Below are 12,049 nucleotides of genomic sequence, written 5' to 3'. Positions count from 1 at the left end.
GTGGAAGTGTCAACACTTTCACCTTCAATTCTTTTATAATTTATTTTAATTATGAATAACACGTGTGACTACATATTTCTTGCAATGACAGTTTTCATTCTAATGATTAGTCATTAATTCTTTTCTCTCATTTTCGCCAAGAATATTTGTGGTGCTATATTCAATCAGTTGCTTGTAATTGTACAAGATTTTTAAGGTGTACCATCCTACACAATGAGCTAATATATTGAAAGTCAATATAGTATTATTTATATTTTTAACAATGTCAAAAACATACTTATACATTTTGTTTTCGTAGATATCTTTTCAATGTATCATTCCAAAGAATTCGAACTTGATTCTTTCTCCACGGGCAAATTGAAAGTAAATTGGGATATTAGTATTACTAAAAGTTTATTTGTCTGTTTTATATCTTTCTTCTATACCCATCTTTTGATTGATATATATATAGTTGCAACTTGCACCAATAGATGACAAATATTTAAGGTCCCAAAGCTTTATTTTCATTATATAAATAGTTATTCATATGTCTTTATAATTTATTATGCAATGAGTCAATATATATCTTATTTATATAACTTGGAAAAAATTCTTTTTAAGTTAATAAAATATTACTAATTTAATTTGTTGCAACACAATTCCTTAGTTCTTGTTCTAAAAAATCTTATTGACAGACAATAAAAGTTTAAGAGGTTTAATTTAAAATTCTAAAATATTAAATAAAATTGTGTAGCCTTTTAACTAAAAAGCTCAAATTTGAAAAGAAAATTAACTACATTCCAAATGTTATGACTATATAGAAAAATAATAAACTTCTCTAAATATCAATTGTAACTTTGTAATACATATTGTATATTTTTCTGATGATTAATTATAAGAAGACTTTTGTTGTAGTCTGTAGAATTAAAAATAATTGTGACTAGAGATGTTGAAATAAGAACTCCATAATATGAAAAGAAAAGAAGTGGGAATATTTTGCCTCTGTAGAAATCTTTTCAATGTATCGTTCGAAAGTATTCAGACTAACCTTGGTTTGCTTGGAATCCTTGCATTGCTGGAACATCAGTTCATGATTCGAGTAAACACATATTTTCTCTAGCGGTAACATTTCCAACAAACATGTGCAAGCTTACCTGAACACAACTTTTAATTTCATGTTCATTACATTTACATCGAGACCTTTCCCTTAATATTTCATTTGAAATGAGTTGAATGACTCAAGTATGATATTTAGTTCAAGATTAAATTCTCTCATTTCTTTCAAAGTTCCAAAAACTATTCTTCATAAAGATCCGCACACACCCAATAAAACTTTTGAAGAGTTTGAGCAACATAGGCTCAAAAATCCAATAGTACAAAGTTAGAGTTCGAGCAACATAGGCTCAGAAATCCTAACACTACAAAGAAGTTGTGTTCCCAGGCTTGCCTTTATGTAGGAGGAGGTAATAATAATTTAGCACCAAATGGATCAGTAAGAAATATAATATATACAGTGGAGAATTACTTAATAACTTAGACAACTAATGGATTATTACTACTATGCCGGATAGACGTGAGGGGAGTAATGAGAACTAATAAGAGATCCTTCATTGACCTTTTCCATCCCCTCTTACGTAACAACAACATATTCTGTGGAATTTCATGAGGTCTGGAGAAGATAAAATATATGCAGACCTTATCACTATCTAATAGAGGTAGAAAGACTATTTTCGAAAGACTCTCAGCTCAAATGTAGCAAATCCAAGTATAATTAATAAAAAAATATTAAATAAAAAATATAGCAACTAACAAGGAAAGCAGTGTATATCCTGCAACAAAGGAACAAGAACAATAAAATAGTGCGACAATCAAAACTCACTAAACAACCGACTACAATATTACAGCTAGTACGACGACAATCACCTAAACCCTCGAAAAAGCAAGACAACACTTCACTGCCTACTAACTTTTTACCTAATCTGCGTGACTGCGTCCTCCACACACTCCAATCTTACATAATCTACCTAATTTAAAAGCGTTAATTAAGAGATTAATAAAGACATGACACCAAATTAAGCACTTTGAGAGAGAAGAAAATGACAAAAATGGTCTCTTGTATTTGGATCAGATTTAAAATAGTCCCTAAACTATGTTTAAAACAGTTTCGACTTTTAAGTTTATCAAAACTTAGTAGCTTTATCTCCGTCAAATATTTAATGAATTTTGTGTGCTAATTTGACGGGACAAAAACACTAATATAGAAATAAGGAATATAACACTAACTTAATAAAAAAACACTAAAAAAGGTCCTATCAAATTCTATAAACTGTAATATAAAAAAATTGTATCAGACACCAAAATTAACAGAAATTGCACCGAAAAAATTAGACCAAACTATATAAAGAGATTAAAATTATTATACCTTCAAATGTAAATTCTCGCTAAATCCTTTTTAATTTGTAACAATTTTTATAAATCTAACCGACAGAGTCCGTTAAATATGTGATGGAGAAAAAAAAAAGTCAAAACTATTTAAAACATACTTTAGAGACTATTTTTGTCATTTTCTCCGATATATAGTCATACGAATGTGAACTGTCCATTAGGGTCAAAGAAATTAGAGAAGAGTATTACATATGTATAATTAATTAATTGATAACATAAGATAATTAAGAATTATTTATATAAGATAATAATAAGTGTCATATAAGTTTTTACCAAGGTGGAACTCCCTTCTGCCTCTCAAATGATTAAAGTCAAATGCCAAATTCAATTTAATATTTGTGATGACTTTTTGATACAGTGGAAAAAGTCATGACTTTCATTAGCCGAAAAATAATATAACCTCCGTCCACTTTTATTAGATAGAGAAAGATCTTTTCTTGTTTAATCAGAAGTGATTCGAGTCTTACATGGTGTGAATCCAAATTAATCAAAATTTCAAAATAGATATCAAAATCGAAGAAGAAAAAAAAAGACAACAAAGAGTGGTAACATGATACTCATAGACGTGAGGAGAACTAAAAGACTCTCCATTGACCATTTCCTTTTCCCTCTTCACAATCCATCCAATTTCCTTTACACAAACATAACTACTTTTTTTTCCTTCTTTTTCTCTCTTCCACTTCTCTCCCCACTCTCTTCTCCGTAGCAATTTTCTATGATGAACAAACAAACAAACAAACAAAACAACAACAACAACAACACAATAATTTCCATCTAACATGCCGTCTTTCCTTTGATTTTCTTAAATGTTCTTACAATGTATCGCAGGACGCTGACTATAAACTGGGATGGTCTCGGAGAAGACGATGACGATGATCACTTCTTCGAGTCCCACGACCGCCTTTCCACGGTCGTTCCCCAAGACTTGGCGTCCTCGGGATCAGATGATGAGGTCGAATTTGAGGATAGTAGACGTTCCTTCTCGGCCTCACTTTCTATCAAGAATACTTTCCGAGGCCTTGAGATGGGGACAGCGAAAACAAAAACCGTCTCCATCTCAAATCCTTCTCCGTCTCCACCTCCTCCTATTGTCATGGAAGACTACGGCATGTGGATGGCTGAACCAGGAGATGTAAAAGAGCGTCGAAAACGCTTACTCCAGGGAATGGGGTTGACAAGTAGTAAGGAACTCCTCAAGCTAACAAGTGCTAAAGTTGTGAGAGCCATTTCAAGAAAAGTTGATACATGTCAAGATTCCTCCATACCAAAAGTTGAGATTAGTTCTTCCAAGGAAGAGCTAATTAAACAAGAGGAAGAACAAGAACAAGAGCCAGAGGCTTCGAATTCACCACCAATTTTGCTGCTCAGGTCGAGATCAGATGGTGACATAGAGTTTTTCTCTGTAAATACCAAGAAAAGGAAAGAACAGTTACTCGGATACGTTTCTAAACAACGTCTTACCAGGACATTTTCAGGAGTTTTAGGACCAGCTACAAGAATATGCCAGTATACAAATTCTGCTGCTGTAATGGTGCCGCATAAAAAGGGAACACGTAAATCTACATCACCACAAAATGGAGGTGAAACACCATCATCCACATTGCCAAATGGAAATGCTGATTCGGGATTTGCTTCGTTTTTCCTGATAAAAAATCTGGACACTGGAAATGAATTCATTGTTAAAGAGTCCAATGAAGAGGGAATGTGGAATAAGCTCAGTGATCTACAAACAGGGAAGCAACTTTCCATGGAGGAATTTGAGAAATCTGTGGGATACTCACCTGTTGTTAAGGAACTGATGCGCCGTGCAAATGTTTCAACAAATGATGAAAGAAAACTTAACGTAAATGCATATCTCAGCAAGAGTTTCAGATATAGCAAGAAAACAGGAGTTGCTCTATTGAAGAACATAAAAGGAGTTGCAAATAGTATGAGCATGTCAAAAGTTGATAAAGAAATTGAGATACCTGCACTAGTGGAACAGAAACAGAAACAGAATTCCTCCCAATGGATTAAAGCGCGGCAGCAAGGAAAGATTCACAAAGAATTCACAGCTTTGCAATTGTGTCAGGAAATTCAAGCTCATGAAGGCTCCATATGGACCATAAGATTCACCGCTGATGGTCGGTATCTAGCAACTGCAGGGGAAGACAGGGTGATTCATGTATGGGAAGTGCAAGAATGTGATGTTATGTCTACAAAACAATCCGATGATCCGAATTCTGTCAGTGACACACCAATGGCTGGTAGTAATTTGGATCGTCCACCTCTGCCAGTTATGACTAATATGCAATCAGAAAGAAGGAAAAAGGGGAAGACTTCTAATAAGAAGAAGGGAAATTCACTTCCAGAGTATGTAAATGTACCTGAAATTGTATTTGCTCTCTCAGACAAACCAGTATGCACTTTCAGTGGTCATCAAGATGATGTCCTGGACCTATCTTGGTCAAGTTCTCAGGTCAGTTTTCATGCTCGTATCAGTTTACTACTCCGTTTCCTTCTAATCTGTACCAAAAAGAACGATACCTTTCTATATTTACAATAAACTTAGCTCTAAGAATTCATATTATCCTTAATGACATGCTCTTATAGACATAGGGATGTGCATTTACACACTACTGATACGTGTCAAAGGTATTTCTTTATTTATATAACTCCACAACAGTCAAACTACATCATATAAAACGAAATGGAGTGAGATAAAATATCAATTGCTGAACAAGAAGGAAATATCTGATAAGGAGATTATTCCAGTGAAATCTTGACTTGACATGCTAGATGAAATTTTGATGCAGCAACTCCTTTCATCCTCAATGGACAAGACAGTCAGGCTATGGGATATCGAGACTCAGAGCTGCTTAAAAATGTTTGCACATAACGATTATGGTGAGATACCATGTTACATTGTAGCTTCTCATCAATCAACGCCCGTGTTAAATTTACCATCACACATTTTTACATCTGATGAATCTCTGTGCGGCAGTGACCTGCATACACTTCAATCCAGTAGATGGCGACCACTTTATCAGCGGTTCACTGGATGGAAAAGTTCGAATTTGGAATGTATCTGATCGGAAAGTTGTGGACTGGACAGATCTTCATGAAATGGTTACTGCTACTTGCTACTCTCCTGATGGCGAGGTAGTTATATCTCCAACTTTTACTGGTTTCCGACATGCCAAAAACAACTTACCATCAATTGTAGTCATATTAGAGAGCATTCACAACTATCTTCAGAATCAACTTATTAGAAGAATCAACAAAAGAAATAGAACATTTGTGATTCTCTAAGAAAAGGTGAATTGTATCACCTGATATTTTTTTTGTTTTTCCATTGTTGAAGGGTGCTTTAATTGGCTCACATAAAGGGAGCTGTCGCATGTACAGTACCTCTGGTAAGTAAATCATTGCATAGGTTTCTATTAAAATGATAATCTGCAGAGAAATGTGAATGCTAACTTCCGACGTGTTTGTGATTTAGAATGCAAGCTGGAACAAAAGGACAGCTTTGAACTCGAACCCAAAAAGAAGTCCCTAGCCAAAAAAGTCACTGGTTTTCAGGTATTTCTCTTTTCTATATCAACTATTCATTAGGTAACCTTATTTTGCAGGAGACCTATCTAAGACCTGAACTTGTTCATGTCCAGTTTGCTCCAGGGAATCCAGCAGAAGTGCTTATAACTTCAGCTGATTCACGTGTCAGAATTTTTGATGGATCGGAAATGACCCATAAATTTAAAGGTACTTTCCCTAAAATATAATCACTTGGAGAGCTTGACATAGGTTATTGTGTACATAAACTGTGGATCTATTATCTTGCATCAGGTTTACGGAATACAAGCAGCCAAATTTCAGCTACATTTAGTCAAGATGGGAAGTATATCGTAAGTGCAAGTGAAGACTCTCAAGTGTATATCTGGAAGAGAGAAGAACCTAAAAGTGCAACTAGTAAAACTAAAAGTGTAGTAAATGTTCAATCGTACGAGCACTTCCCATGTAAAGATGTTTCAGTTGCCATCACGTGGCCTGGCAGTATAAAGAATCAGCCACCACTTGCAGATCAGATACATTCAAGAAGGGATTCGAAACGTTCCCCACCACCTCCACTTCCCATCAGTGGCTCTCCCACGAGGGAAGACAACTCGGCTGGTGCAAATAGCAAGAGGAATTTACCACCTCTGCCGGCAAAGAAAAACAGTGCAGCGGAAAAAATCCAAACTTGTCAAGATGAGGACTCAGCTCAAGAATCTCCAACAGATCCTGGAGTTGGTGCTAGTGAATCGTTTTCATCGAGTTCTCCATCGATCAGAGATGGCGACTCACCTTCTGTGTCTTCTTCCAGCAGGTTTGATGGTAGCAACAACCAAGGAAATAACATTATCCAATCCACAGCATGGGGCATGGTAATTGTGACAGCAAGCTCGGGAGGGGAAATCAGAGTCTATCAAAACTTCGGGATGCCATTGAAAGCTAGTCGTCCGAACAATCTCTTTTGACACTTAACTAAACAACTTTGTGAATTGAGAAACAAATGCTGCCTACATTAATCCCATTTCTAGGCATGCAATTTATTCTTTATAGTTGTTAAGAAGTAGAGTCAAGGTCAAGCTGAGTATGCCTTCCGTTTCCAATGTCTATGATGTCAAACAGGCGATTTTGGTACCATTTTAGATTAGACACCAATTAGTCACAGTTTTGTTCAATGTTACAAGAAATTAAGCATTTTTGGCTTGTGAACTTGCTTTGTGTAAAGCTCTGTTGTCTTTTGTAAGTGTCAGCAGATCCGCTGCTGTATATAATCAGTAGTTTGATACATGAGATTTTAACACATTCACTTACAAATTTTTAGAACATGATAATTTGAACTTTTCGAAGAAGGAGGATCACTTGGTTACCTCCAGTACTGTGGTGGCTAAGACTCAGATAGATTACCTACTCTTTAAGGAACGAGGATAGAGGCATTTGTAAGGACTGCAAGGTTATCCCGAGTGAAATCCTACTACCCAACTGTCCAACATAAGCTTATGGTGATGGACTTGAAGATCAAGAGGAAGAGGAAGAAGAAGACTTGGTTTGACCAGTCGAGGATCAAACGGGATGGCTTAAACCCCGCTCAAACGCGGAGATAGGGGAGAAGTTGAGGCAATGGGGGCCAGGGGGAGTAGTGGGGATGCAAATAACATGGCATTAGGGAAGTACGTTGTTTGTCATAGTATTAGCCTTACATATGTAGTGTCCTTTTCATATTTGTTACCATTCTGTATCGATTGTGTTTTTGTTACCGCATTATTAAGATGTTGTTACTGAATGTTTTGTACTGCTTTCCATATTAGTTGTCATGTTTTATTCACTATCCTATTGTCTTTTTCATAACCATTTTGATTTGCTACAGTTGAGCCAAAGGTCTATCAAAAAACACTCTCTATCTCCACAAAAAAAGGTTAAGGTAAGGAGAAAAGCTCTTCTCAGAAGTTCTTGTAAAAAGAAAACTTGATTATGATTCTCACCTAGATGGATTTAAGGTGTTAGTTAGGACCATTGTGATTTTTGCTTTCAGTATTCCTTTTTTATGATAAACAGGATTTCTAATGTGTAGTTTTTGTAACATTGCGACAATGTCATCCCATTCAGCGAAAATTATGATCGTATTAGAAATGTTGGATCACTATTGAAGAAAAACCCATCCTATACACTGACCAATTTATAGAGAGATAACTTCAACTAGAAACAAATGCTAGTTCAAAAAAATGCTTATCATTGAAGGCATGTGTTTTACCTTGGCCAGAACCTAGTACTGAAAACAATAAAATGTGTATTCAAATTTGTTAACAAACACATTGCAACTTTCATGGCAATGAAAGTTACCCGGTATACAACAGAAATTTCAGCAACTGCTATGATTTAAGCTACCTAGTAAAATTACCTGTTTCAACAATCAACAATGGACTTAGCTAGCAGTCACCCATAGATTTTACCTTCAACTATCGAAATTTGATCTGTTTTTGAAGAAATTTCATTTCTACTCACAAAATTTCAAACTTTTTTTAAGTAAAAGACATATCACAGCTTCAAAAACTAAAATTTTCAAGTTTCAATTTTGAAATCTATGGTCAAACCGAAGCTTATTGTTAAGCATAATCCCAAAATTACGAGTAGTTTAATATCAACAAAACAATTCAAAGCAAATCCCCAAATTTAAATAAAAATTTACAAAATACATAAAGAAGTTACTAATTCATAAGAAACACAAAATATTAAGCATTGGAAAGTGAAGAAAATTACCCAAGTTGTCGCCGGCGTGCTTTACTTCAATCTGCCTATGTTCCCTAATTCAAATGAGCTCATTTTTCAGTGAAGAGGAGATTGGAATTTATTTATTTTTGGAAATAAAGTCAAAATAAAATTGATAATTTTAAAATATTAAAAAATGTATGCAAAAATCTCAATTGCAGAAATATTTCTTTTCTCTCAAAAGACATCAACGGAAAAATGTAAGTTTTAATGATTTTTCAAATTTTATTTAGAGATAAACTCAACTTAGAATAGTCAAACTTTATTTTATAACCAAAAATATCACATTGATATTTTTTTATCTATTAATTTAAATAACTTCTTTATTATATTTTATTAAAATGAAAATTTCAATCTATTTATCATATTTTTATAGAATAAACTTCTTGGTTCATTTTTACTTAATAAAAACAACTATAGAATAAACTTCTTGGTTCATTTTTACTTAATAAAAACTATTAGTTGTTGTATATGGACTTGACACATCTATTAAGATATTTTATCATATTTCACGTACATTTTATAGATGTTTGATATATTATATTTTTTTGATTTTCTTATTTGGTGTCCGATAATTATATTGGAGCCTTTGAAGTTCAACTAAATCTTGATTCGAGCTGAAAGTCCAATAATAAGAATAAAATATTTCCTAACAAAGACGACTCTTGTATTAATTCTGCAGAACAAAAATGAAGCAAGTGCTTATTTATGTGAAAGCTTTGGAATATTTACTTTTACAACTTTTAATTTTGGGTGGTTACATGGTACTCCTATTTATTTTAATGTTTTGGTCTTTCAGTCGAAACTTAAAACGTCGCAATAATAATTATATTAATTTGTTATTGAAGAGATTCAAACTCAAATTTTAAAATTTGATGTGTTGTAAATGTGAATCATTTTACATAAATAATGTATTATATTGAAAGATTCAAATTATTGAGAGGAGCTCATATATTAATTGGAATTATGTAGAAGAAATTTAAGTTAGTTAGAATTGAATAAAATAGGTATAAAAAAATAGGAAAAATTATGTGGTTAAGCAAACTTATAGTACTTAATTACTCATCATAGCTATAGTTTGCTTAATTACCACTCACGACTAACATTATACATTAATTACGTGGACTGACTTGAGTTTGTATAATTAGTCACGTTTGTATTTGTATAATTCACCACATTTGTATAATTCACAGCTAACAATTTTTTGTTTGATTTGTATTTGTATATGATTGTTTATATTTGTATATGACGATGATTTCCTTTGATTTTTCAATTTTGTCATCATATACATTCAATCTTTTTGTGTATACCTTTTAAAGTTTGTTTAAACGTGTAGTTTTTGGATTTTGTATAATATGATTTATATAATGTAATTTGTATGATATATTTTGTATAATTATTTAAAGTTCATTTATTTATGTTTGTATCAATTTGTTATTTCGAGTTTTATTATATTTGTATAATTCCAGACTTTATATTACTCAATTATACAAAAACCCGTGAATTATACAAACGTACCTGTGAATTATACAAACGAGATGCGAATTATACAAATTATTGTCCTCTCTCACTCCTCTCTCTCCTCCCTCTCCCAGTCTTGCTCTCCTCTCTCCTCCCTCACCCAATCTCGCTCGCCTCTCTCCTCCCTTTCCTAATCTCGCTTGCCATATATACAAATGCATATGTATAATATACAATTATCTAACCGATATACATATACAATTCACCTCTCTCCCACTCTTTGCCCTCTCTCGCTCGCCTCTGTCCTCCCTATAACATGTAGCTACGAATTGTAATTATCAAACTATAGCTATGGAGAGTAATTAGGCTATTTTTGAGTGACTATATGCGAATGTTTTGTATAAACAATGTGTATATATATATCTTTGATATATAATTATATATATACACACACATTTCTAATACATAGTTATGCATCATATATACATGATTATACAATATTGATACATGCATACATAACTATTAGTATAATATCGATATATGCATTGCATGTACACGCAACTATTTTGTTGAATTTTTTTTTTTTACATTTATCTTAATCTCTCTTTATTTATATTATTGTCTCCGTTCATGTATATTTATCCATTTTGAATTTTGAAAGCTCTTAAAAAATAATACAAGTACTTAAAATGAGCAATTCACCACAATACACATATTAATTGATGCATGATTTTAGATTTTAAGAATAAATAATTAATGTTAAGATTAAAATAGAAAAAAAAACCGCACATCAAATTAAAAAATGTGTTACTTTTCTTTGTCTGTATGCATGTTTAGGGAATATTTCGTACATCAAATTAGAAAATTTCCATCAAAATGATTGATTCAAATGTTAAAACTACTTATTTTTTTCTCATTAATTTTACTAGTCATATTTTTTATTTTTATGAACTTACAAACTTAGTTTGGAGTTATATTGGGATTTGTTACATACTTATATTAGGACTCCGTTAATTGGGAGTACTATTTTAGAGTACTGTCATCGTGTGTTATGATGCGTACATTGTTAATTCCCCCGAAATTAATATATATTCTATTCACATATATAACTTATGTGAGCCGTGGCGGAGCCAGAATTTTTAATAAGGGGGTTCAAAATCTGAGAAGTAAACACACGAACTAGTGAAAGGGGGTTTGACATATATTATAAATATCTAAAAAATAATTTTAACCATGTATAAATAGTAATATTTTCCGCCGAAGGGGGTTCGGATGAACCCCCTAAGTATATGCTACCTCCGGCCCTGTATGTGAGTATTATTTACGAAAATTAAAGACGTAAAATTGCAACTAATGATGTATTGTTGTAAAACTTAAGAACAAAAGAACAATATAAAGAGGAAGACAAGAGGAACAATATAAGATAATTTTCTTTTTTTGCAAGTGTATTCAACATTATTCTCAACACCACTATTTATAGGATTACATTGAGGAATACGGTGTCAATTGTCATAAACATTACATTAAATCTTGTGAATTACTACACATTAAGGAGGAAATAAACCTACAGGTTATGGTCATCCATTTGACCACATTATCAAAAACATTACTACTTATAAAGAAGGAAATTAATCAAGGAGCTATGATCATCCATTTAACCACCAAAATGATTTACAACATGTATATCTTATTTCATTCTTTGTGGAGTACTAGAAATTATGTTTTCGATGACTTTCGATTGAATGAAAAATATATACTAAGTATTCCTCTACCCCAATATATGTATCATTCTTAGTATTACTTTTTAATATTCTATTCCAAAATAACTTAAGTTTTTTAGATGAAAATATCGCATACTTTAATTTGTTATTAA

General features: G+C 32.8%; 2 protein-coding genes and 1 long non-coding RNA gene across 4 annotated transcripts in view; 2 read left to right on the top strand and 1 right to left on the bottom strand.

Annotated features, from left to right (window-relative positions):
- LOC125827370 (actin-75) overlaps positions 1-12,049 on the top strand; it is a 130,305-nt gene that overhangs the window by 74,750 nt on the left and 43,506 nt on the right. The gene's annotated exons all lie outside the window — the stretch shown is intronic.
- LOC125827345 (uncharacterized) lies at positions 3,213-6,944 on the top strand. Its single transcript, XM_049506647.1, has 7 exons — positions 3,213-4,882; positions 5,220-5,310; positions 5,408-5,565; positions 5,768-5,819; positions 5,906-5,985; positions 6,072-6,165; positions 6,250-6,944. Exons 1-7 carry the CDS (start codon positions 3,242-3,244, stop codon positions 6,918-6,920), a joined length of 2,787 nt encoding a protein of 928 aa, XP_049362604.1. The 5' UTR covers positions 3,213-3,241; the 3' UTR covers positions 6,921-6,944.
- Positions 4,452-8,736, bottom strand: LOC125827429 (uncharacterized). The gene is made up of 3 exons (XR_007442995.1): positions 8,707-8,736; positions 4,791-4,929; positions 4,452-4,562 (listed from the first exon to the last, which is right to left on the bottom strand). It is a non-coding gene; the product is annotated as an uncharacterized LOC125827429 (long non-coding RNA).

The sequence above is a fragment of the Solanum verrucosum genome, unplaced genomic scaffold (assembly GCF_900185275.1).
Source record: "Solanum verrucosum unplaced genomic scaffold, falcon-dt-bn FXZP01000138.1, whole genome shotgun sequence".
Lineage (NCBI taxonomy): Eukaryota > Viridiplantae > Streptophyta > Magnoliopsida > Solanales > Solanaceae > Solanum > Solanum verrucosum.
This window is presented reverse-complemented; position numbering and strand designations above follow the sequence as displayed.

Excerpts from the sequence above, each read along its gene's own strand:
- LOC125827345 (XM_049506647.1), top strand. The coding sequence starts at position 3,242 with ATGTATCGCAGGACGCTGACTATAAACTGGGATGGTCTCGGAGAAGAC. Across the intron at positions 4,883-5,219 it reads TATCTTGGTCAAGTTCTCAG|CAACTCCTTTCATCCTCAAT; the intron begins GTCAGTTTTCAT and ends ATTTTGATGCAG. Across the intron at positions 6,166-6,249 it reads AATGACCCATAAATTTAAAG|GTTTACGGAATACAAGCAGC; the intron begins GTACTTTCCCTA and ends ATCTTGCATCAG.